The sequence below is a fragment of the Microcaecilia unicolor genome, chromosome 5 (genome assembly GCF_901765095.1).
Source record: "Microcaecilia unicolor chromosome 5, aMicUni1.1, whole genome shotgun sequence".
NCBI classification, from domain to species: domain Eukaryota; kingdom Metazoa; phylum Chordata; class Amphibia; order Gymnophiona; family Siphonopidae; genus Microcaecilia; species Microcaecilia unicolor.
The window spans coordinates 171,596,081-171,622,332 of NC_044035.1; the positions used below are offsets into that span (position 1 = coordinate 171,596,081).

At 45.3% G+C, this 26,252-nt stretch overlaps 1 protein-coding gene across 2 annotated transcripts in view; it reads right to left on the reverse strand.

Moving 5' to 3' along the window:
- The window catches only part of SLC38A7 (solute carrier family 38 member 7), an 86,773-nt gene that overhangs the window by 50,274 nt on the left and 10,247 nt on the right, over positions 1-26,252 (reverse strand). For both annotated transcript variants that reach the window (XM_030203595.1, XM_030203596.1), the window contains exon 3: positions 19,052-19,250. In XM_030203595.1, the coding sequence (XP_030059455.1) occupies positions 19,052-19,250 (199 nt within the window). The remainder of the gene's footprint in view (positions 1-19,051; positions 19,251-26,252) is intronic.

Genomic DNA, 26,252 nt, shown 5'->3' on the forward strand with positions numbered 1-26,252 from the left:
AGGGAGCCTCCAACAGCATCTGTCGGAGGTCCGCATACCAAGGCCTCCTGGACCAATCCGGGGCGATGAGCACCACTTCTCCTGGATGCAGCCGAATCCGCAGGAGCATTCGCCCTATCAAGGGCCACGGAGGGAAGACATACAGCAAGGCCAGGGTTGAGCCAAGGCATCCAACCCAGCAGAGCGAGGATCCCTCAGTCTGCTGAAGAAGCACGGGACTTTGGCATTGGTACTGGTGGCCATAAGATCCATCACTGGCTTGCCCCATTTGGCACATATCTGCAGGAATACATCGTCTGCTAGTTTCCACTCCGCTGGATCGATCTGATGCCTGCTTAGATAGTCGGCTTGCACGTTGCTCTGACCTGCAATGTGAGCTGCTGACAGGGTGCTGTAGGTGCAGCTCTGCCCAGTGGCAAATTTGTTCGGCCTGCACGGCTAGAGCTCTGCACTGAGTGCCGCCTTGTCGATTTATGTAGGCCACTGCTGTCGTGTTGTCCGACATCACTCGGACAGCCAATCCTTCCAGGGTCACTTGAAAGGCCAGAAGAGCCAGAAACACCGCTTTCAACTCCAGGCGGTTGATAGACCACTCCGACTCGTCGGGTGTCCACAGACCCTGGGCATGCTTCCCCTGGCAATGTGCGCCCCAGCCCTTCAGGCTGGCATCTGTCACCACTAGACATCAATCGGGGAGCGCCAGCGGCATTCCCCACCGCAACATGCTGTCCGAGAGCCACCACTCCATACTGAGGCGGGCCGCAGGGAACCAAGAAAGTCTGCACTGATAATCCTGAGATACTGGAGACCATCGTTGAAGTAGAGAATACTGTAGAGCTCTCAGGTGTGCTCTCGCCCATGGTACCACTTCCAAGGTGGCCATCATCGATCCCACCAGCTGGACAATGTTCCAAACTTGCGGGCGGGGCATCCTCAGGAGCAGACGGACCTGATTCTGAAGCTTGCACTGCCTTTGTTCGGGAAGAAACACATACCCCGAGGCTGTGTTGAACCTGGCCCCCAAATATTCTAGAGATTGTGAGGGGGTCAGGTAACTTTTGGCCATATTGACGACCCAGCCCAGAGATTGAAGGACTGAAACCACTCTGGCTGTAGCTAGATGACTCTTTTTCTGAGTCTGCTCTGATGAGCCAGTCATCTAGGTACAGGTGAACCCGGATACCCTCTCATCTGAGAAAGGCAGCTACTACCACCATTACCTTGGAGAAGGTTCGGGGAGCTGTGGCGAGGCCAAAAGGCAAGGCCTGAAACTGGAAATGTTTTCCCAACACCGCAAACCACAGAAACTTCTGCTGCGGGGGCCAAATTGGTATGTGCAAGTAAGCTTCTTTCAGGTCCAGAGACGTGAGAAACTCTCCTGGCTGTACCGCCGCACTGACGGAGCGCAGGGTTTCCATGTGAAAATGCCGCACTCTTAAGGACTTGTTTAGCTCTTTTAAGTCCAGGATCAGGCGAAAAGAAGCGCCTTTTCGTGGCACCACAAAGTAAATGGAGTAGTGGCCTAGACCTTGGTCGGCGGGAGGCACCGGGGTCACAGTCCCTATTTGGCACAGGCTGTGCAGAGTCTCCTCTACCGCCGCCCGTTTGGCGGCAGAACTGCATCGGGACTCCACAAACATGTCTCTCACCGGGGCATCGAATTCTATTCGGTATCCGTCTCTGATCAGGTCCAAGACCCACTGATCTGCGGAGATTTTGGCCCACTCCTCGAAAAAGAGGGAAAGTCTTCCTCCGATGACAGGAAACGAGGAGAGGGCCGGTGCACCATCATTGAGAGGGTCGCCCCTGAACTCCAGGCCTTGAACCGGCAGCTGCGGAACGTTTGTCCGAGTGAAAGGAGTTTCTCTGCTGAAAGTGGGCACGCGAAGTGAACCCAGCAGCACGCCCCGGGCGGTACCTTCTAGCTTCACAGAAGCGAGGTCTGTAAGAGGAGCGGACCGCCTGACCCTTAGAGGAAGGCTTCGGCCTATCTTCGGGCAAGTGCGGAGGTTTGGAATCCCCCAGGCCTTTAACAATGTTTTCCAGCTCCTCACCAAACAGGAGAAGGCCTTGAAAGGGCAACTTCACCAACCTTTGCTTAGAGGCCATGTCCGCCGCCCAATGTCATAGCCAAAGAGTGCAGTGAGCCGCCACTGCTACAGCCATTTGATTAGCCGAAGCTCTGACCATATCATAAAGGGCGTCAGCCAAAAAGGACAAGGCCGACTCCATCCGCGGAGCCACTTCAGATAAGGTCTCCGCTCCATCACCGGGCTGTTCCACTGCCTGCTGTAACCAAGCCAGGCAGGCTCTAGCAGCATAACAACTGCATGCAGACGCCCGAACAGTGAGACCTGCCAAATCAAAGGACCGCTTCAGAGCTGAATCAAGCCTGCGGTCTTGAATATCCTTCAGGCAACACCTCCTTCACAGGGAGGGTAGTTCTCTTTGTCACAGCCATGACCAGGGCATCCACTTTAGGCATTGCAAAGCGAGCCAAATGTTCCTCACTCAGAGGGTATAATTGCCCCATAGCCCTGGCAACCTTCAAAGGTCCCTCGGGGTCAGCCCATTGAGCCGAAATAAGCTCTTGGATGGAGTCACGCAAAGGAAAGGCTCGAGCAGGCTTTCTGGTACTAGCCATCCTTGGATTAACCGAGGAGGCTGTGCCACTCCCAGGATCTTCAATCGAGAGGGCTTGTAAGGCATCTGAAATAAGCGCTGGCAGCTCCTCGCGGTGGAAAATCCTCACCGCAGATGGATCATCAAGCTCCTGTGGCAATTCTGCACCCGACTGTGGCTCCTCAGCCCAAGAAGTTCTGCCAGACCCCTCAGAATCCTCATAGCCTGACCACGGGGGGGGGGGGGGGGGGGGGGGGGGGAAAGGGGGGTGCGCCACACTCAGAAGGGGAATTAGCCCTTCTGCGTTTATCGGGAGGATAAGAAACAGGCAAAGCCAAATCCAAAAGGCCAGGATCCACTGGGGGGGGGGGGGGGGGGGGCAGGCAGAGGGTCCGAAGATCCCTGTGGAAGAGCTCTTTTAAGCATGTATGCCCTATGCAGCATTAAAACAAAATCAGGGGAGAAAACCGCTCCCTGACCGCCTGGATCCTGCCCAGGGCTATCAGCTCTATTATTATCCTCACTCAGAGGACCCCCCCCCCCGGATTCAGGGCTCTCCGTCGCAACGGAGGCCGCGCCATGTGGAAAATCCAAAATGGCGTCCGCTGCCAGCTCAGAGCGCGAAAGATCGCCACTCGCCATGCTCGGGCCGGCTCTACGGTATGTACAGAACAAATTACAGAGCCCTGCTGCTGATTTGCGCTTGCCACATTTAAAACAGCGCTTTACAGTCTCCGCAGCCATCGCCGAAAATGGCAGTAAAATTCAAAAATGGTGGTTCGCGCCAAAAACGTCCCGATCGCGGGCCTACCCCGGAGGAGTCAGAAAACACTCTTACCTCACAGGACCGAGTATCACAGCTCCGGTCCTGCAGAAGAATCTCAAGAAAAAAACCTCTTTTCCAAGATAGCTGCGCTAATTATTATTATTATTTTTTTTTAAACGCTGTAAGGAAAGCAGAGGCAAAAGAGGTAATAAAAACACTCCGGAGGCTCAGGTAAGTGGGAAAGGAATGGAAAGGCGAACCAATGTGCCTGCATCCACTGAGTGGGAAAGGACAGGGAGAAGCAAGCTAATATGTCCACATCCACGGGGGAATGGGTAAGGCTGGGAAAGGGCTGACCTATGTGCCTTCAAAGTGAAGCTGCTATAGCCTCTAACACCCCGGCTAACAACTGGCAAGCCAGGAGCCACCCCCAGGCAGATTTTGATGGAGCTCGAAGAAGCTGCAGCTACACTGCTTGGGGAGATAGAGAATACTAAAGAGGCAGTGGAGCTAGCTGGCCATGAGGCACTGAGAAAAGATGAGTGCTCTCTATCTCCCCTGCTGGTTGATGGACACAACCATACGTAATGGCTTCATCTGCTTGATGACAAGGAATGTAGAGATTCATGCCATTGGGATGTAGGAGGAGCAAGCATTTTTAGTAGACTGGTCCCCCAGATATCCCAGAAGGGCAATGGGGCACCCTAGGCACTTCTGTACACTTCATAAAAATGCTTCCAGGTACACAACTCACCTTTGCTCCCTTATCTTGTCCCCTGAGCCCTCCAAAACTCACTGTCCTTCACTTTACACCATTACAATAGCCGTTATAGGTGAAGGGGGTACCTATATGTGGGCATAGTAGGGTTTTGGTGATCTTGGGAGGGGTCATGGTTTCCACCACAAGTGTGACAGGTAGAGGGAGATAGGGGCCTGGGTCCCCCACTGTGTACTGCACTGACCACTACACTACTCCCGGGACCTGCATGTTGCTCTAATAGATCTGACTTTAACATCTGCAGCTGTCATAGAGGCTGGTAAATCATATTTTTATTCACATTTTTTTTTTGGGGGGGGGGCATCCCCGATTTCCTCCAGTGATCATCTGGTCATTTAGGGCACCTTTTGTGCCTTATTCATTCAGAAAACAAGTGTAGAGCAAAACGTCTTGGTTTTAGTTCTGGACGTTTTTGTTTTGTTCCATTACGGCTGTAAAACTTCCAAGTGTTAGGCACGCCCTAATCCTGCCTTCAAAACACCAGCACGCCCCCTTGTGATTGGAACACACTTCTAACAGACTTCATAGAAAAACATCTAAAAATAGGTTTTGAAAATACTGATTTCGACTTTTTGTGACAAAAATGTCCAAATGCTGCTTTTTTGCCACTTTTTAGACATTTTTCTCTTTCAAAAATGAGCCCCATAGTTTGTAGAACAATGGCAAGCGGTCTGGGAAGCAATCCAGCGCAGTAATTATCACAATTACTATTTTGAGACTATATGACACCCTCAAGGCCACACTCTATTGATGTAAATACACTTGATATTTGATGGAGGGGCTGTCTGTACAAAAGAGATTTCCAGCATAGTAGTGGGGATGTCCTCAGATTCAACTCTTGGCAAAAAATGTGGAACACAATTAAGCAAATTGTATGTGTACTTCTCTTTGAGATAGTTGCTGTGCTATGTTTCTATCTACTCTGTGAGCTGCAAGGCTGACTGTTGCTGCTTTTATTGGATTTTAGCTCTATTGTGTGTTTGTGCCCTTTGGGACCACAATAGCTGTTTTAGCCCCTGACGCAGCCTCCTCTAGTGACGCGAAACATGGCCATGTCGGGACATTTTACAGAGTGGCACAAATAAAGCCTATCATACTAAAATGTGTGTTCTGCCCTACTTGTCATAGTGCCTACTTATACGCATGGGCTAATTTTATAAGAGGCATTTTATGCATGATTATAGTACTGGACAGAAAACAGAGGGTAGGGTTAAAATAGAGAAGGGTGAATAGTAGAGTGCAGCAGAGATCTGTACTGGGACCGGTGCTATTTAACATATTTATAAATGATGTGGAAATCGGAAAGACAAGCGAGGTGATTAAATTTCATCTGCCATTTGGATACCCAGTCTTCCAATTTCCTAAGATCTTCCTGCTATTTTTCAGTCTGTATACGTATTAACACTGAATAGTTTTGTGCTATCTGTAAATTTAATGTAGACAAATGCAAAGTGATGCACTTTAGGAAGAATAATCCAAATCATAATTACCTGATACAAGGACCCACTGTAGGGGTCAGCACCCAAGAAAAAGACCTAGGTGTCATTGTAGACAATAAGCTGAAATCTTCTACCCAGTGTGTGGCGTTGGAAAAAAAGGAAACTGTATGTTAGGAATTATTAGGAAAGGGATGGTAATTAAGACCAAGAATAGTGCAATGCCTCTGTATCGCTCCATGTTGTGACCTCACCTTGAGTATTGCATTGAATTCTGGTCCCATATCTCAAAAAAAGATATAGCAGGATTAGAAAAAGTACAGAAAAGAGTGACCAAAATGATAAAGGGGATTAATTAGATTGTAAGCTCTGTCGAGCAGGGACTGTCTCTTCATGTTCAAGTGTACAGCGCTGTGTACGTCTAGTAGCGCTATAGAAATGATAAGTAGTAGTAACTCGTCTCATAGGAGGAAAGGCTAAAGAGGTTTTGAGGCATATTTTCAAAGCACTTAGCCTTCCAAAGTTCCATAGGTTTCTACGGAACTTTGGAAGGCTAAGTGCTTTGAAAATATGCCTCTAGGGCTCTTCAGCTTGGAAAAGAGACGGCTGAGAGAAGGTATGACAGAGGTCTACAAAATCCTGAGTGGTGTAGAATGAGTAGAAATTAATCAATTTTTTAATCTTTAAAAAAGTACAAAGACTAGGGGACACAAGGAAGTTACATGGAAAAACTTTTAAAACAAATAGAAGGAAGTACATTTTTCAATCACTGAATAGTTAAGCTCTGGAACTCGTTGCCGGAGGATGTAGTAACAGAGGTTAGCGTAACAGTTTAAAAAAAGGTTTGGACAAGTTCCTGGAGGAAGTGTCCATATCCTGCTATTGAGACAGACATTGGGAAGCCACTGCTTGTCCTAGTTTCGGTAGCATGGAATGCTGCTACTATTTATGTTTCTGCCAAGTACTTGTGACCTGGATTGGCCACAGTTGGAAACAGGTTACTGGGCTAGATGGACCATTGGTCTGACCCAGTATGGCTATTCTAATAGTAACATAGCAACATAGTAAATGACAGCAGATAAAGACATGAACAGTCCATCCAGTCTGCCCAAGCCACTCATTATCAATTCATGATTAAATCAACAATAAATGTGATATAATATACTTTATCACAAGTCTTTCTTTGGCGTTTCTGGGACATAGACTGTAGAAGGCCACTCGACTCTGTCCTTATGTTCCACCTACTGGAGTTGCCGCCAAAGCTCACTCAAGCCTATCCAAATCCGTCTTGTCATTTGCGGGACCCAGACCATAAAATCTGCCCGCACTGTCCTCGTTTCCAGCTAATGAAGTTGCCATTTAAGCCCCTTTTCAGCCTATCCTAAACAGGATTACCATATAAAGACAGACCTACAAAGTCTGCCTGGCACCGGCCTTAATTCTTCACAGCTAGAGTAGCCAACTAAGTGTCCCTCACACATCCACCCCCTGCAGCCATTTAAAGAGGTATTTTTTTAAAATTTGTTTTCTACCATCTATTTTCTAAAAAGGGTTCCTCTGTGTTCATCCCATGCCGTTTTGAATTCTGTCACTGTTTTTGTCTCTACCACCTCCCTTGGGTGGGCATTCCAGTCATTGACCTCACCTTGAGTATAATTTCCTGACATTACTTCTAAGTCTACCACCCCACAACCTCAGCTCATGTCCTCTAGTTTTACCATGTCCTCTTCTCTGGAAGATATTTGTTTCTATATTAATACCTTTCAAGTATTTAGACGTCTGTATCATACTTCCCTGTCCCTTCTTTCCTCTAGGCTATACATATTCAGGTCTTCCAGTCTCTATGGTGCAGGCCCCATACCATTTTTATCACCTTCCTCTGGACCAATTCTAGTCTTTTTATATCCTTAGCAACAGATGGCCTCCAAAACTGAGCACAATACTCCAAGTGGGGTTTTACCAATGACTTGTATAGGGGCATCAACACCTCCTTTCTTCTGTTAGCTACTCCTCTCTTGATGCAACCTAGCATCTTTCTGGCTATGGCCACCACTTTGTCACACAGAGATCCTCGGACACCATTACCCCAAGGTCCCTCTCCCTGTCTGCACATATCAGCCTCTCACCTCCTAGGACACACAGCTCCTCACTTGGGTTTCTGCTCCCCAAATGCATCACTTTGAACTTTTGTGCATTAAATTTTAATTGCCAAATGTTACAAACATTCTTCTAACTTTTGCAGATCCCTTTTCATGTTTTCCACTCCCTCCAGGGTGTCCACTCTGTTACAAATCTTGGTATCATCAGCAAAAAGGCAAACAAACCTTACCTTTTAATCCTTTGGCTAAGCCACTCACAAATATATTGAACAGAATTGGCCCCAACAGCGATCCCTGAGGCATGCAGAGATTCACATTTCCTTCCTCCGAGTGATTCCATTGATCACAACCCTCTGGCATTTGGTCTCTCAACCTAGCTTCTAATCCAGTTCATTACTTTGGGTCCTAACTTCAGCCTTTCAAGTTTATTTAAAAGCCTTCTACGAGGGACCGTGTCAAATGCTTTGCTGAAATCCAAGTAGATTACATTTAGCACACGTCCTCGGTCCAGTTCTCTGGTAACCCAGTCAAAGAATTCAATCAAATTTGTTTGGTATGATTTATCTTTGGTAAAACCATGTTGCTTCAGATCTTGTAACTCATTGGATTCCAGGAAATTCACTATCTTTTCCTTCAGCAACGCTTCCATTACTTTTCCAATAACTAAAGTGAGGCTTACTGGCCTGTAGTTTCCTACTTCTTCTCTGTCACCACTTTTGTGAAGAGGGACCACATCCGCTCTTCTCCAATCCCTCTCTCCCATCTCCAAAGATTTATTAAACAAATCTTTACGAGGACCCGCCAGAATCTCTCTAATTTCCCTCAATATCCTGGGATGGATCCCATCCGTTCCCATGGCTTTCTTCACCTTCAATTTCTGAAGTTGTTCACAGACACATTCTTCTGTGAATGGTGTGATATCCACTCCATTCTTATATGTACCTTTACCAGCTGATCGTGGTCCTTCTCCGGGAATTTCTTCCATGAGAATGTTTGCTTTTTCATCATCACATAGCCGTCCACAGCATCTTTCAGTCTCACAATTCCATTTCTAGCCTTTCTTACTACTACTACTTAACATTTCTAAAGCGCTACTAGGGTTATGCAGCGCTGTACAGTTTAACAGATAAGGACAGTCCCTGCTCGAGGAGCTTACAATCTAAAGGACAAATGTACAGTCAGTCAAAATAGGGCAGCCAAACTGGGGCAGTCTAGATTTCCTGAATAGAGGCATAAAAAATTTTTGACTCCTTTCCTTGCATTCCTATTTGCTCTTCCACTTCTTGTATGTCTTCCCATTCCCTCAGCTCAATCTTCATATACGCCCCCATTTTGTTAAAGTCAGTATGTTTGAGTGGCTGCCCTCTGCTCCAGCCATTATAACAAACCAAATCATTTAATGATCACTACTGCCCAGGTGGGCACCTACTCTGACATTAGACACGATTTCCCCATTTGTGAGCACCAGAGCCAGCATTGCTCCTTCTCTCCTGAGATCCATCATCATTTGTCTGAGCAACGTACTTTGAAAGGCATCCACTATCTCCCTACATCTTTCCGATTCTGTAGATAGAACTTTCCAGTTCACATCTGGCAAGTTGAAGTCACCCAGTAACAGCACATCCCCTTTCTTTCCCAACTTCTGGACATCTGCAGCATCTTTAAAGCTGCTCCGATTGTGTTGGAGGTCTGTAGACAACACCCATGTGGATAGAGGTTCCATCTTCTCTTTTCAAGACAATCCATATTGCTTCTTCCTTTCCCCAGATCCCCTGCATTTCAGTCGCTTTAATATTGTTTCTGACATACAGAGCTACTCCTCCACCTTTTCGACCATATCTATCCTTCCTAAAGAGGTTATAATAGCCCGGTATTGTTTGCGTCCCATCCATGACATCTAAATCTTCCCCCATCATCAGTGCTTGTAGATCATGAATCTTGTTGCTTAGACCTGCGAGCATTTTGGGGCCATCGTTTTCCAGCTACATTTCAGTGGCGGTCTCATCTTCTGTGTAGTTTTTTTGTTTAGTCTCACCTACTATGGTACTGCTAAGATGTGAATTGCAAAATCGTTGTTTTCACTGCTTTCTTTACTACTGTTGTAGCATGTCTTTTGCTGGGGGTGACTAACCTGAATTGACCTGCTTTCAACTGCCACCCCCAGCTTCTAGTTTCAATGCCTAGACACACCAAGGATTCTTTTTCCTGCCACAGTGAGATGCAGCCCATCATTACAATAGTCTTTTGTTTTTCCATGTTTTGCCCAATCCTCCTATGTACCTAAAACCTTCTTGGTAACAACCAGGCTTTGAGACACTTATTGAAGTTCTCAGTATTTTGTAGTCTTTCCTCTCCCTTTCCATAAATAGGTAGAATGTCAGAAAAAGCTACAGCCTGTACCAACGGTTTTAACTCCTCCCCCAACTCCTGAAAAGCTTTGTGCTACAAACAGAATATTATTGGCTAGATCATTTGTGTCCAGGTAGATAGCATCAGTATTAGAACCCTTATTCTCTTCTCTGATTATAGTCTGTATAGGCCTGGTATTCCTGCTAGCTGAGGATCATGGAAGGCATTTTACTTTGCTGGGCCCCTTGAACTATGTTCCAAAGTTAGTGACTCTGATAATGGAATCCCCCAACAATAACAATTTTCTGGTTTGAGTTTTGTTTGTGCTTTGGGAGTGTCTTTTCTCTTCAGCTACCTTCATTAGTTCTGGTTCCATCTCAGTTCTATTTTATTGTGCCTCACAATGCTCTATTGAAGTAAAAGAATTATGTAGGGGCAGCAGTTGTGAGGGCAGATGCTTTTGTGTCAAATGTCTTAATCTGCCTGAGCCTACTGTGACCCATCTATTCCTTATGTTCTTATGAATTAGAGAAGACACTTCATAGACAGCAGAATCTGAAAAATATATAAGCATGTGAAAACTGTTTTTCAAAGTACTATAACTCAGAATCCTCATAAATACAGAGATCTCCCATCAGAACCAAATCTTAACCAGCTATCACTAGATACACAATGAGATTCAAAAATGCCTTTAACAGCAGCCTTACCAGAAAGGGAGTGATAAATAACCAGCACATTTAGGTCATCTTGTCCAAATTCCTTCAGCACTAAACATTCTAACCCATTCCATTCCCTGGTATGACCTATTTCTAATGCCAATGATTCTTAATAAATGATGTCTAAATTCCCTCCCTTCTGAAGGCACAAATAATGACAGAGGCAGAACTGTGAAATGGTTACAAAACCACCCTCCCCAATCCAAGTTTCTGTAAGGCACAAGATCTTAATTTATATTCCTTGTGTCTTGAACCAAAGATACTGAATGAAAGTTAAACTTCAGATAACCAAAGGGATACAAAATGGGGCCTACTTAGACATGAAACAAGAGGTATATTAATTAGCACCAGGAATTATCAAGCATGCATCTTTGGTTCTCTCACTCTGCTCCAAAGAGTGTCTATTGGAAAGATTTGCTTGAAACACACACATTTGTAAATTAAATAGAAGATGCAATTCCAATCAGCAAAACTCTCAAAGGTTTTAAGGGGCTGGCAGCTCAGTCTCTTCTAAAAGAAATGGAATAAACTTCAGTGAAGAGACCATAGCCAAAGCCCAAATGTTCCTGCAGAGAAACACCGTGAGGGACAACTTCAAATCTGCATCTAAGCTTCTCCCAGAGTACAATGATCACACTAAGGAGTACATCAAGCTGCAGGACATCTGGTGTTGCCCTTCAGCAGGTGCTCACCTACAAGTCAATTCTCCATACAAGGTCAACATCACTGATGAGCAATGTTGCCTGTAGGCGGTTATGCTACAACATAACATATTCAAGCTACAGATGGAACAGGTCAGTAGTTTACCAGGAGGACCACCTAGGATCATAGAAACAGTTCAGACCCTCCTAAGCAATGAAAAATGCAATGCGATTCTTTGATTATACGTACTGTGCTTGGTTGTCATAAGATATTGAGATGTTAAATCAGATTTTAACAAACAGAAGGGGCCGGCATCGCTGATAAGTGAGGTCACCACTGGTGTTATCTGATAAACATTTTGGCACATCTTTAATCCTTACCTACTGCTGAAAACAAACCGTACATATATTTATCTACTAGTAAAAAAGGCCCGTTTCTGACACAAATGAAACGTGCGCTAGCAAGGTTTTCCTTGGAGTGTGTATGTTTGGGAGAGTGTATGTGAGAGTGACTGTTTGAGAGTCAGAGTGAAAGTGTGAGTTTGTGAGAGAGAGAGTGAGTCTGGGTGTGAGTGTGTTTGTGAGAGAGTGTGTGTGTGAGAATGAGTGTGTGCAAGTGTGTATGTGAGACACAGTGTGAGAGAGAGTGTGTGTGTGTGGGCGAGAGAGAGAGTGTGTGTGAGACACAGATTCTCTGTGAGAGTGAGTGTATGAGACCAAGCGAGTGTGTGAGTGACTGTGTGGCACATAGAGAGTGAATGTGATACAGTGTGAGACAGAGTGTGTGAGAGTGAGAGTCAGAAAGACATTGTATATGAGAGAGAGAGTGTGAGCCGTGCCCTCCCAATCCATGGCCATCTGTCCCCTGCCCCCTCCATTCATCCTTTTCCAGCAATTCCCCTATCTCCCTGAGCCCTGCCCTCCCAATCCATGGCCATCCATGTTTCTCTGTCACCTGCCCCCTCCATTCATCCCTATCCAGCATTTCCCCTCTGCCTGAGGCCTGCCCTGCAATCCATATCCATCCATGCCCATCTGTCCCCTCCATTCATCCCTATCCAGTAATTCCCCTCTCCCTGAGTCCTGCCCTTCCAATCCATGTCCATCCATGCTCCTCTGTCACCTGGCCCCTCCATTTTTCCCTATCCAGCATTTCCCCCTCTCTGCCTGAGGCCTGCCCTGCAATCCATATCCATCCATGCCCATCTGTCCCCTCCATTCATCCCTATCCAGCAATTTCCCTCTCCCTGAGTCCTGCCCTTCCAATCCATGCCCATCCATGCTCATCTGTCACCTGGCCCCTCCATTTTTCCCTATCCAGCAATTCCCCTCTCTCCCTGAGCCCTGCCCTCCCAATCCATGCCCATCCATGCTCCTCTGTCCCCTGCCCCCTCCATTCATCCCTTTCCGCATTTCCCCTCTCTGCCTGAGGCCTGCCCTGCAATCCATATCCATCCATGCCCATCTGTCCCCTCCATTCATCCCTATCCAGCAATTCCCCTCTCCCTGAGTCCTGCCCTTCCAATCCATGCCCATCCATGCTCCTCTGTCACCTGGCCCCTCCATTTTTCCCTTTCCAGCATTTCCCCTCTCTGCCTGAGGCCTGCCCTGCAATCCATATCCATCCATGCCCATCTGTCCCCTCCATTCATCCCTATCCAGCAATTCCCCTCTCCCTGAGTCCTGCCCTTCTAATCCATGCCCATCCATGCTCCTCTGTCACCTGGCCCCTCCATTTTTCCCTATCCAGCATTTCCCCTCTCTGCCTGAGACCTGCCCTGCAATCCATATCCATCCATGCCATCTGTCCCCTCCATTCATCCCTATCCAGCAATTTCCCTCTCCCTGAGTCCTGCCCTTCCAATCCATGCCCATCCATGCTCGTCTGTCACCTGGCCCCTCCATTTTTCCCTATCCAGCAATTCCCCTCTCTCCCTGAGCCCTGCCCTCCCAATCCATGCCCATCCATGCTCCTCTGTCCCCTACCCCCTTCCATTCATCCCTTTCCAGTAATTTCCCTCTCTCCCTGAGGGATGCCCTCCCAATCCATGCCCATCCATGCTCATCTGTCCCCTGCCCCCTCCATTCATCCCTTTCCAACAATTTCCCTCTCTCCCTGAGGGATGCCCTCCCAATCCATGCCCATCCATGCTCCTCTGTCCCCTGCCCACTCCATTCTTCCTTTTCCTGTAATTCCCCTCTCTTCCTTCCATGACCCCCCCCTCGCATCCATGCTCCTCTCTGTCCCATGTCCCAGCCTGGCCCACCCTCTTCTCCCCCCCCCCTTCGCATCCATGCTGTCGTTTTTCCCCTGCCCTCCTGCTCCCAGTGTTCAACTTTGCTGCCCACCCTCTTCTATCCCCCCAACATCCCTTTTCTTTTGTTTTGTTTTTTTAATTTACCTCCGTGGTGGCGGTTCCGGCAGCGCAGCGTCAGGGAAGGAGGCGGCGTTTCCGACGTCTAGCCTTCCCTTCGCTGTGTTCCGCCTTCTTCTGACGTCATCATTGACGTCAGAAGAGGGCGGAACACAGCGAAGGGAAGGCTAGAGACGTCGGGAGCGCCGCCTCCTTCCCTGACGCTGCGCTGCCGGAACCGCCACCACAGAGGTAAATGTAATATACTAAAACGCACCGTGCGTGGGTGCGATCAGTTTGTTTTTTTTTCTGCCCTCGCGATCCGTGTGTTTTCCCCGCCCTCGACGTCATGACGTTTGACGCGAGGGCGGGGCAGAGACGGCTGGGTGGCTTCACACCACGAACGCCACGAACCTTTTAGTGACTTCAGAACGTTGTCCTCATTAGAACGTTCACGGTGCGTTTTATTATATTAGATATATGTGGCTGTTAGGAAAGTGATCAGTTACCTTGGAGAAAATACACTTCCCTGTGCTTCTTTGTTTCTCTTTTAAACAAATTCTATGGTCTCTTTTTTTTTTTTTTTAGTGAGGAGGCAGAAACAAACAGGGAAGGAAAGGAACAGCAAAAGCCTGTTCAGAGAGAATTTGAGGTGCAGCAGGGACCCAGCAACTGCGTATGCTGCCAAAGGGGACACCACCAGTCCGCCACCCCTGGCTCAAACTGGCCACCGGCCCAGGAGCAACCTTAGAGGCCTTGGGCCCAGGAGCTGAAGAAAAAGCCGTGCACCACCTGCTGAGATAGAGACATACTAACTGAGGAAGAAGCTGGCGGTCTGACATCACTGCCTTTAGTTTGTTTATCTCTATTCTCCACCTGCTGGTAGGCAAACTTAACCCACTAGTTCCTGGATTCATCTGCTGCAAGTGACAAGGAAATAAGATTCTGTGAATAAAAAGAAGCCAAACACACACAACCCACCCACCCCCACCCCCATAAAAGTTATGTTATCCTTCAAATTGGTGGTTTAGAAATTACGCCTAAAAAGGAAGTTCCATAGTCTGGACATACTTTTAGATTTTTAACTACATAATTGTAAACTGTGTCTTTTCCTGAGAAAGTAAAATTTTGCCAATGCAGTTCATGCTTTTATATGTGTCTTGATTAGTTTAGCTCACTGTATTCAGGTCTTCCAGCAAAAAAGTATTAAAACTCCACGGTCCACCTTCTAACAGGTGCTGCAAGGCAAGACCCCAACAGGGGTTGGTCCAGGAATGCTAACCATTAGGCCAGCTAGGAACTTAAAGGCAAGCAGAAGCAATCAAGAAGACAACTATATTGGACAGCCGCCAAAGCCACACTCAGCAGGAAGAGGCAGAGATCAAAAGCTAATCCGACTGCTTGCTATCCAGCACAGAATCTCCTCACTGTCAAGCTTCTCCACAAGAGTTTGCAGAGATTTCATATGTAATATGGTCCCAGGAAGTCTCTCTACTGAGAAACTCATCCAATCAAACTCTTGAGAGTATGCTGGAACACCCATGTGTAGTTCCTTTCCAATTTTCCATTTTAGAATGCAAGTCACAATTTGTTTAGCTTTTTTCCTTCTGTACTAGTAGTTCTCAGTTATATTAAATCCTGTTACAGGGTGAAGGCACATTAAAAGTTGGAAACCTAGCTGTCCTCTCTCAGAAAGGAGGCAGCCTAGGATAAGATTGTCATAACCTTAGAGAAAGATGGTGTGCTCACCAACAGCGAAGCAAGGTAAGAAAATATACGATTCCCTTCACCTGAAGCAGTGTGATAAATGGAGTTAGTACCTTGATAAAGGTTCTTGGAGTCAAAGCCACTGTGAATGTCAGTGTACAAACCAGGAATGATTCTCTTGAATAATGAATATTTTCTGGAGGTATCCTTAAGGACCAAGAAACTAATGAAGTTCTCCAGTCTGCCTATCCCTATGGTTCCAGGGGCAATTCATGGGTGAAAAATAATTCACACCAGAAAGCAGATGAGGCTGGCAGCTGGATCAAAATATTTTCTGATTGTCCAGATCACAAGTGACTGGATTGGCGCTTAACAAAGATCAGTTTGGGTAACAAAGTCTCTGAAACAAAGACTTGAACTCACTTCCTTTTTTTTTTTTTTTTTTCATTTTTGTAGTAAGCAAAAAGACAAGATCAAGATAAGAGGCATCTTGGTCAAAGAACCACCACACATGCTGAACCAGCAGTATAACAACTGAATCAGCTTCCTTAAATATAACACACACAGCTGTTTCTGTCTCAGACTCTGATGCAATCCAGGAAAGCTCAACTGCAACTCTCCCCCACCCCGTTTTCACTGGCTCCCAATCATGGCTTAGTCAGAGGCTCCACCAGCCTGAACCTGTAACCACTACTGCTGATAGAAGGCCCAATGCAACACAGCCAGGAAAGCCTTAACTTTGAGAGGTTCTTTGTTCTTTGGCTTGGCTCCTACATACAACTTCCACCTCACTCAGGTCAACTCAAACAGGCGGATCCAATCTTGCATTCGGCCCACTACATGCGTGGAAATTTTCATGCTTTTTTAAGGAAAATAATACTATACTGTATATGCAATGGGCCAAAAGCACAACTGGATCAGCTGTGCACACTGATCTGGGAGAGATGGCAATTTTATTTTACATGGAGACTGGGTTTTTAATGTACATCTTAAGTCAGGCTTCCTGCAGGGGGATTAGCTATATAAGATCAACAGGTTTGTGTGTGTGTTCTCTGTAGTGATGAGTCTCTAATATCTTTGAAAACTGTTCCTCCAATTTCCTCCATGTTTCTGCTTCAAGTAGTAGTGTACACAGTCTCTCCTGGCTCCCACCAGCTCATGTGCTTTCAATATTTAGAATCCTATTTTAAAATTTCCTTGAAGAAAACAGCTAGTTCTATTTAACTGAAATTTCAGGTACGTCATTTTAAAGCTACCCTTTCACTGGTTAGCAAAAGGAGAGGAACTTCAAAAAGATTCAAAACCGGGGGGAGTGGCAAGATGGCGTCCTAGCTTGCTGCGTGAGTGTCTCGGGAGCCTGCTGGAAATACCTCAGTTGAAATGCCCCATACTAAGCGGAAAGCGGCGATTAAAAGGCAACCGCCGATAGCCTTCACCTCGTCTCCAATCCAGCAGACCCTAGACCACTACATGAGTAGCTTCCCGGTGGAACATGGCTTGGCGAGTCCCGCATTGAGCGACGCCGAAGGAGCGACGTCTATCTTGGGGCCTGATACCACGCTATCGCCGCCAGCGCTGACGCGACCTCTGTGTCCTGCAAGTTGCAGGGCGGGGTTAGCAGGTCAAGCTGAGACCGAAGACGCCGACAGTTTGAGCTTGCTCGGCGGTTCCCCCCCTGGACAAGCAGAAGGAAGTATACTGGAGCAAGGAGCCCCACAGGAGATTACTCTGATGGCTATTTGGCAAGCGGTCCAGGGACTTGCAGCTGAAGTGGCGAAATCAACTAAAGAAATGTCCACAATAGTGAGTAAATTGTTTACAATGTCAGAATCCTTCGATAAAGTTAAAACAGAGGTAACAAATCAAGTATCTCAGGTAAAAGAGGAGGTAAATACAGTGAGATTGACTGTGGACACCTTGGTTAAAGATAAAATGTTAACATCTCGCAAAATAGAGCAAATTGAGAACTTTAATCGACGTCTTACACTTAGACTACTGAATTTTCCAATTTCACCAGCATTATCATCTTACGAGTTTTTAAAAAAAAATATTTACAAGAGATTCTGAAGCTCTCTCCTAAAGATATTCCCCCTTTTAATAAAGTTTATTACCTTCCAACTATTCAGAAGCATGGAGAGGCTTCTCAACCAGCAAATATGGTGAATGTAGTCCCTCAGAGAACTATGGTTGAAATATCTAATCGGGGGACTTTGATAGTATCCTTAGTATTTGAGCAGGACCTAAATACGATCATGAAACTATACTTTAAAAATTCTTCTGTATTATTCTGCGGTCAAAAAATATGGGTATATCCTGATGTTACCAAGGTGACCCAGCAAAGAAGAAAACAATTTCTGATCTTGAGAGAAGAAGTAAAAAATTTGGGAGCAACTTTTACATTAGTTTATCCCTGTAAATGTGTGATACGTTTATTAGGTGTTAAATATGTGTTTTTTGATCCAAGTCAGCTGAAAACCTTTCTGGACTCTAAAAAACCAACTAGCCGACAGACTGGAACAACTGTATCAGCGAATAGAGAATGACGGGATAAAGAACAGGACTATGCCAATTATGGTTTAAACTTTGATTTGTCTTATTGAACTCTCCTTTAGTTTTCTAAACCCACTCCCCCCAAAACAAATGTTGTGGTCTAAGGAAGAATTAGAATATTATGTTTAGATATATTTATCTTTTATTTTTCAATTGCCTTATAACTGTTTCTCTGTATTACCTTACAAATTGATATTCATTTGTAATAATTTGAAATTTAATAAATATAACAAAAAAAGGAGAGAGACAGAGAAGCTGTAGTAACTGATGAAAACCAACCATATACAAGGGGGGAAAAGGGAGACAGACCAGCAAGTAAAATGATATTGCCAATAAAAATTGTGATGCCACCCATAATGAAATGGAAAACCTGAGAGCTCTAAGTTGCCGGACAGAGTGTTGCACAATAAACCGGCTTACTCTTCTCTCCTAGAAATACCAAATTGGCCCCCTGACTTTCTAATTACAGTACTAATTTGAAAGCCAAGAGGTTTATGTGCAAAAATGGTACGGGATTAGCATTTACATATATTTTCTAAAATACACTCTTATGCACATAAAATAAGCCAGAAGAGCTGTAGGTTTACTTTCTGTAGGGTAATATTCAAAGAGAAAGTATGTATGCACTTTCCCTTGGATTAATGGTGTAATTTATGTACATAGGCTACCTAACATGTGAAGAAGGTGTTAACAAATTACAGGGGTTTCCCTTTAAAAGTGTCCCTGCAGGAAACAAATACAATGATGAAATGAGACACTGCAGTTCAAGATTCCCTAACTAGCTTACCTCTCATGGTTCATCCCATACCCAACACATGGCATTGCCCTATGGAGTGAGTGGGTACTTATTTTACTGGGCACAAATAAATGAGTATCACTTAGCACTGCTCTATGGAGTGATCGGACCCCTGTTCAGCACTGCAGCATGAAGGCTCTATGATCCAAGTATCTTTAACCTTGGAGCAATAAAAAAGATAAAAACACAACAGAGAGAAAGAGGTGGCCAGGAGCAGGTGGAAAAACCTGTACTTACACTTCTCCTGCTGATCGCCGATAATGATGAGAAAAGCGATGCAAGTGCCAAAGGTGTACACAGTGATGGCAACCTCACAGACTACACCAGCAGTCTTGCCACACACAGTCCACACCACCTCCTGATAGGTCCGCTCATTGCTGGCTTGAGAGCAGTAGGCAAGGATGACCAGACCGGAGATGATAAAGATCAGCATGCACTAAAGTAAGGAGACAGATGAGTTACTTTCAGTCTGCTGCTATGGAAATCACTGTGATGTCACAAGGCGATGACCGACATCAGCTGGATTACATTAAATCTGAAGATGACAGGAAGAGCATAAATCTGAGAAAATACACTGTACCAGAGTACCATGTTCCCTGAGGCACAATTTGAATGTTTTCAATGATTCCCATGAGCTGTGAACATAGCGTCCAGACAATAAGAATAAAAATACAATTATAGTATTTACTAGGGATAGACTTTTCCAATGACATATCCCATATCACTGATGTTGTTAACATACAAAATCAGCAGAAAGAAAACATGACAGTTTATATTTTTTCATATGTGAACAGCATGCACTCAATGAATTCCTCCTATAAATACACAATGGCTCAAAACTCACAAACAAAATTGAAAAATTCCTGTAAATGACATGGGAATTTACATAAAATGAAAAATTTCCAGCTGCCCGTCCCTGTTATTTACATGCTCAGATTTACTTTATGGACTTTCGGTGTAGCACTGTTTATGTTTGCCCCCGATGACAATGTAACCTCACACAAGTTGTCAAACACACAATCCTTCCAGGCTCTGAGAACTTAAGTTTAAACACCATTAATTACTACATTCTATTTACAATCTTCTAAAAAGACCAATCCCAAACAGCTCCTGAATGCTCTTGTTCAAACTCGGTTTCTGAGGGATATCCAGGGGTAACAGTTTCATTACTAAATTATCTGTCAGTCCAACAATCTGTCCTGGACATCCAGCAGCCAGTCCGGTTTTAAGGGTATCCGCAGTGAATACGTATGAGACCAATCTGCACACTGCAAATTGATCTCATGAATATCTATAAAACTTGACTGGCCCAGGACAGGTTTGGGAACCACTGGCTTAAGCACTTAACAAGGCCGTGTGAAAGTGTAGGACATCTGGCAGCCAGTCTGATTTTAAGGGTATTCACAGTGAATATGCACAAGACCAATCTGAACACAGACTCCAGTGTATGTAAATCCATCTCATACATATTCATTGTGGGTGTCCTGAAAACTTGACTGGCTGCAGGGTCCTCAGGACAGGTTTGGAAAACCTTGATGTAGATTCTCCTGCCATTTTCATGTGTGTTGGTTCTATCCAACTTAGAGAATGACACGGGAGCTGGTAATTGCAGTAAAATTTTTGCTCTGATAGTTTGTATCCAGCATATTCTGTTTGGTGCTACGTGATCAGTGAGTTGACAACACATATACAAGTAGGACTCTTCGTTTTGCATTCATTACTTGGTGTATTTATTGACCCCTGATGCAGACGCTTTTTAGCGTTGAAACACGGCCTGTGTCGGGTCGTTATCTCTAATAAAGACTGTTGGACTCACGTCTCCAGTGGTGAATCGTCTATTAGTCTCTACTTTTGCCTTCTGTGATTCGTCATCGTAGAGAACTTTTCCTGTTCTATATTTTAGCACTGGTAGTGAACTTTTAAGAGGTGAGGGTCCAGGCAACAGAGAGAGTGGAAGAGTCACAGTAGGTAGACAGCAGGAATGAGGGGATGGGAATTTAGGGGTTTAAAAAAATATATCTATATATAAAACTTCACTAGCTTCCCATAAACACCAGGATCACATTTAAAATATGCGTGACTGTTTACCAAATCATATATGGTTTATCACCCTCCTACATGATTTATTGTACCTTCACATAATACAGTTAAAAAAAAAAATCTAGAGAATTCATCATGCTCCATTATCCAAACTGAAAAGGTCTTTCTTACAAATCAATCCTTGTTGCAGGCTTCACATATCAGCGTACCAAACTTTGGAATTCTCTACCCAAGCAATTAAGGTGCTTAGAAGATTATCTGAGATTCTGTAAATTACTAAAGGCTTTTCTATTAAGTATCAAAATCTTATCAAAAGACAATAAACGGTTGCCGTCTCTCTGATATGTTTCAACATAACCAATACTCTAGCCTAGCTTCATGACAAACATACAATTATTCCTAATATGTTAAAATGTTATAATTTATTTATTAGATTTTTGATGTTTTTTTTAAAATGTAAGCCACACTGATCCCGAGTTTGTTCGGGTTAATATGGGATACAAATGTCATAATAATAAAATAAAAAAAAGATTGCTCATTTATTGTTCTATCGTCAGTTACACTATCTCCTTCAGATCTGCTAGGAATTTAGTTTAAAAAGCAACAATTCCTTGTTTTGTTGTTTTTTTTTTCTCTCCAAACTATGTATTGGTTCTTTAAGCTAACAAGATTAGCACACAAAACTTAGTCTGGTCAAAAAAGCTGTTATTTTATACTACCAGAGAAAAAAAATGAAGGAATTCTTGATATGAGAAACAGAAGCACTTTTCCACATTTCAAACCTGCGGCACTGCTGGCAGCAGATGAAGCTGAACCCTTAACAGTAGCAAGAATGATGGAACAAGCTCCTGCCCCTGTATCCAGATGGTGGCAGTTAGGGGGGGAGCTAGAAGAAGGCAGCTGATCCTGCTGCAAGGAATTGGGGGGGGGGGGGGGGGGGCAGCTGCCTAATCCTGGTGCTGGGGGCTACAAGAGCAGCACTGATGTGGGGGTCTGATGCTAGGGACAGGGTTTTGGACAAGGAGATGATCCCAATGCTATGTTCTGGTTCTGATGCTAGGAGGAGGAGCTGAAAAATAAGAGGCTGATATTGGGGCTGAGAGAATGATACAGATATTGTGTTTGTCTTGAAGGGTGAGAAAAAAGGACATATGCAGGGGAAGCTGGAGAGGAAAGAACAGAAGGATGGATGCTGAAGAAAGGCAGAGTCAATTAATGCTGGAGGAGGAAGTGATGGGCATAAGCTAGATAAGGGGAAAAATCAAGTATAGGGCAATGGATGCTTAGAAAAGAGAGACAAGAGAGAAAAACAGGATGGCAACTGCTGGGAACATGGGTCTGCAGGAAGCAGGGACAGACTTAAGCAAAGACTCTGGGACTGGGTGAGACACCAGAAGACAGACTCTCTGCACCCCTCCAACAAATAGGGGGAAGCTATATCATCCAAATCATGGCCTGTTGCAACAGGAGACTTCTCAGGAATCAGAGAGATGGGCCAGGTTGAAATGTCTAATGGTTAGTGCAGTGACCTGAGAACCAGGGGAACCTGTTTTCTTTCTCAGTGCAGCTCCTTGTGACTCTGGGCAAGTCAATTAACCCTCTATTGCACTAGGTACAAAAGTGCCTGTATATAATATGTGAACCCCTTTAACTGTATTACAGAAAGGCAATTCCCTTCCCCTTATGGATCAGAGACTGGCTGCAATTAAGATGCTGCTGCTACCCAAATATCTATATATGGTTACAGTTCTGTCAATCTCAGATATATCTGGAATAAACAGCCCCTTTGGGTTGCAAGGGAGCTATTATTTGAAAGAAAGAAGGGGTTCAGAAACAGAGGGAATGGTATATAATAATGTGAAAAACTTTGGGATGATCAGTTAGTGGCCTCAAACAGAAGAATACTGGGGTGTATTGGGAGAGGCATAACTAGCAGATAAAAAGAGTGATAATACAGGTTCTCTACAGGTTACGTTGAGAAGCACTTCCTGATCTGTAGAAGATGGAGACGATTAGAAGAATTGTACAGCTTTAAAGAAGACAGGAGCAAAAGGGTAGTGGTCTGAGAAATCATAACTCAGAGGTAGGGAGAGGGGCTAATATGAATAGAGAAAAGCGGAGATCTAATCCGTGTTGGTAGGCAGAATGTGGACATATGGCTTTTGCCATGTACAGTTTGATTATGGATTAGTCAACCTGGCTTTGCTCCCTGTCGTGACTCTTGTTCATTGGTTGAGCCAGACCTGAGTGCCATACAAAACAACCGTTTTCCACATATGTCTCCCCATCCCACTTTTTAGCTCCCACTGACTTGTGCAAATGAGACCCTGCAATGAGTGTCTGCACATGGCAGCACATCACCCTTCACAAGCCACCCCTAATAGCACTTAATCCACTGAGTACACATTAAGAGGCAGATGCAGCAACCAAACGTAAAAAAATCTAAATCGTTAAAGTCCCTAACGATTTTAAAATAACGAAAAATGCACCAAAAAAAAAAGTCACACATGCTGAGATCGGTAGTGAAACGTACAATGTATCAAAGAATCACAATACACATCGTTAATCGGCCCCCAAATCATGCGCAGAGCAGCCAAGCGTTATGTTAGCTGCTCTGCGCATGCCACAAACAGTCAAAACACAGTCAAATCGCAAGCACATGGCTCCCAAATAAAAACAAAATAAAAAAAAGGGTCGGGAGGGGGCAAGGGCGCTCATCAGGAGCGTCCTGTACAGACGGCCTTGCCCCCCCCCCCCCCGCTCTCCGCCGCTCCCCCACCCGAAAAAGCAAAATTCTAGAAGCCCTGCCCCCCTCCCTTCCTCACTACTCTCTCACCTCAGCTCCGCCTCCCGACATCCTCCGTCCGTGCCCCGCCCCCTTTTGGGGTCGTCGCCGCCATTCCTCTCCTCCATCGGGCCCCCCTTCCTCTTACCGGGCCCGTGCAGCGCCTCTCTCCTCTGTCCGAAGGCGCTGCACGGGCAAGAAGAAAGCTGAATCAGCTGATGCCTGCCTTCGCCTAGCTTCGATAGAGCGTCTTTCTCCTCCTGGGCCCGCCCCTGTCTGACGTCAGTAACCTACGTAGGTTACTGACGTCAGACAGGGGCGGGCGCAGCAGGAGAAAGACGCGCCATCGCGAAGGCAGGCATCAGCTGATTCAGCTTTCTTCTTGCCCGTGCAGCGCCTTCGGACAGAGGAGAGAGGCGCTGCACGGGCCCGGTAAGAGGAAGGGGGGCCCGATGGAGGAGGGGAATGGCGGCGACGACCCCAAAAGGGGGCGGGGCACGGACGGAGGATGTCGGGAGGCGGAGCTGAGGTGAGAGAGTAGTGAGGAAGGGAGGGGGGCAGGGGCTTCTAGAAGTTTGCTTTTTCGGGGTGGAGGGAGCGGCGGAAAGTGGGGAGCAGCGGGGGGGGGGGGGGGGGGGGGGGCAAGGCCGTCCGTACAGGACGCTCCTGATGAGCGCCCTTGCCCCCTCCCGATCCTTTTTTTATTTTTATTTTTTTATGTGTTTTCTGAGGTCCTTTGGACCAATCACAGCGCTTTTAGCTCTGCTAATGCGCTGGGATTGGCTCAAAGTTTGTTTATTTTTTCACTTAACACTTTTTCCTGGCACAGAGCTGTCCTAACGAGAGGTCCAGACCTCTCGTTAGTTTTCCTGCCTTTTTCCTGCGTAAAGGCAATCGGAAAAGGTTAGTGCATGTCGTTTCAATGGGGTTTTCACACTAATTGCTCATCTCCATTCCGTTTTCGTTAGCTGCTGGCTTCCTCGGTAAAAGCCCTTTGATGCATGCAACGGATCAAATTTTCCTCGTTGGAGAGTCATTAAAGGCTCATTTAGCTTTAGTGCATCTGCCTCTAAGTCCTTGGGCTGTGGTAACAATTCAGAGATAACCTGAAGCTTTATAGTTCCAATGATTAAATTAAGTAGACTAACACCTTTAACAAGCAGCTTTTCTGATATCAGGATGACTTTTGGCCTGGACAAATGTACTTTAAGGCAACCTTCCTTAGAGAAAAATAGAGCAAAACTGACATTTTTAATCATTGCGACATAAAGGAACTTGAACACATAAATATGTAGGAGAAAGAATTACAATTCAGCATAAAATAGAGAAAAACAGATCAGCAAGATTTTAATCAGGAAATTAAAATATTGAAAAAGATACAAGTCATTAATACCCGTACTCTTATACAGTTTTCAAATAAAGATCTTGACAGACTGAATGTACAAACAAAAAGATTCCTCCATACCAACAAGGTAATTTAGAATCAAAACACACTAAGACTGTACATTCCCAGAGCTGAAGAATGGGCCTAATAAATACAGACTATACACAAAGCTACTGTAATAGGCCTCCAGGCCTACTTACTATCAACAGATCCAAATGCCGTAAAAGTGCTGAAGTATGAAAGTAAACATTCATATGCTGGCTGCATCGTTAAACCTGGACAAGCATGTGACAAATAGAAGGAATGAGTAAGAATACATTAGCATAAGCAGGAAAGGATGAGGGCCCCAGAATTTGCAAAGCAAAAGAAATGCATTCTTTAAAGAATTGAAGGGGCATGCTCCAACAGTGCTGCTGAGGCGGGGGGGGGGGGGGGGGGGGGGGCAGCACAGGCGTCAAAGGGTGGCAAGTGCCACCCACAAAAAATTTCTTGGAGCTCTTATCCCCCGATTTTTGGTATACTAAAGAGACATTGGGCAATGTCTGCCCGACGACGATTGGAAAAGTATAAGTTTACGACGACTGTGAGTAAACTGGCGGCTGGATCAGGTCGGGCGTTGGTGCAGTTCCGCACCAATATGGCGGTGGTGGATTCAGGGTTGGAGGTGGAAGATCCTGCCGAGCTAATAGAAAGTGATGGTGAACTCACCAAACAAGATGTAGTCAGATGGTTCAAGGCGCTAAAAGCTGAGATGATTGAGGTGAGGAAAACAATTCAAGTAGCGATGGACGACATTCGAAAAGAGGTTGGTGAGATGGGGAACCACGTGGGACAGGCCAAGGAAAAACTGGAGAGCTTGGAGGGGGAAATAGACATTGTGTGCTGAGCTCGGTAATGAACGGAAGGAGCGTGAAATGTTACAAGAGGGACTTGAATATCTGGAAAATCGCTCCATACGGTGTAATCTGCGCTTTAAAGGGATTCCAGAGATAGACAAAAATAAAAATTGTGAATTATTAATGAGATTATTAATGAGATCTGCAACAAGTTACTGTCTCACAATGAAGGTGAACAAGGAGAAGCTCCCGTAACTGCTATTAAGTTTGATCGTGCCCATAGAAGCTTGGGGCCAGGAAGAGACATTGTGGTTTGCTTCCATGATTATAGTGTTAAAAAAAAAAAAAGATTTGAAAGAAGGCAAGATCCTTGGGTGAAATTTCATGGGAGAA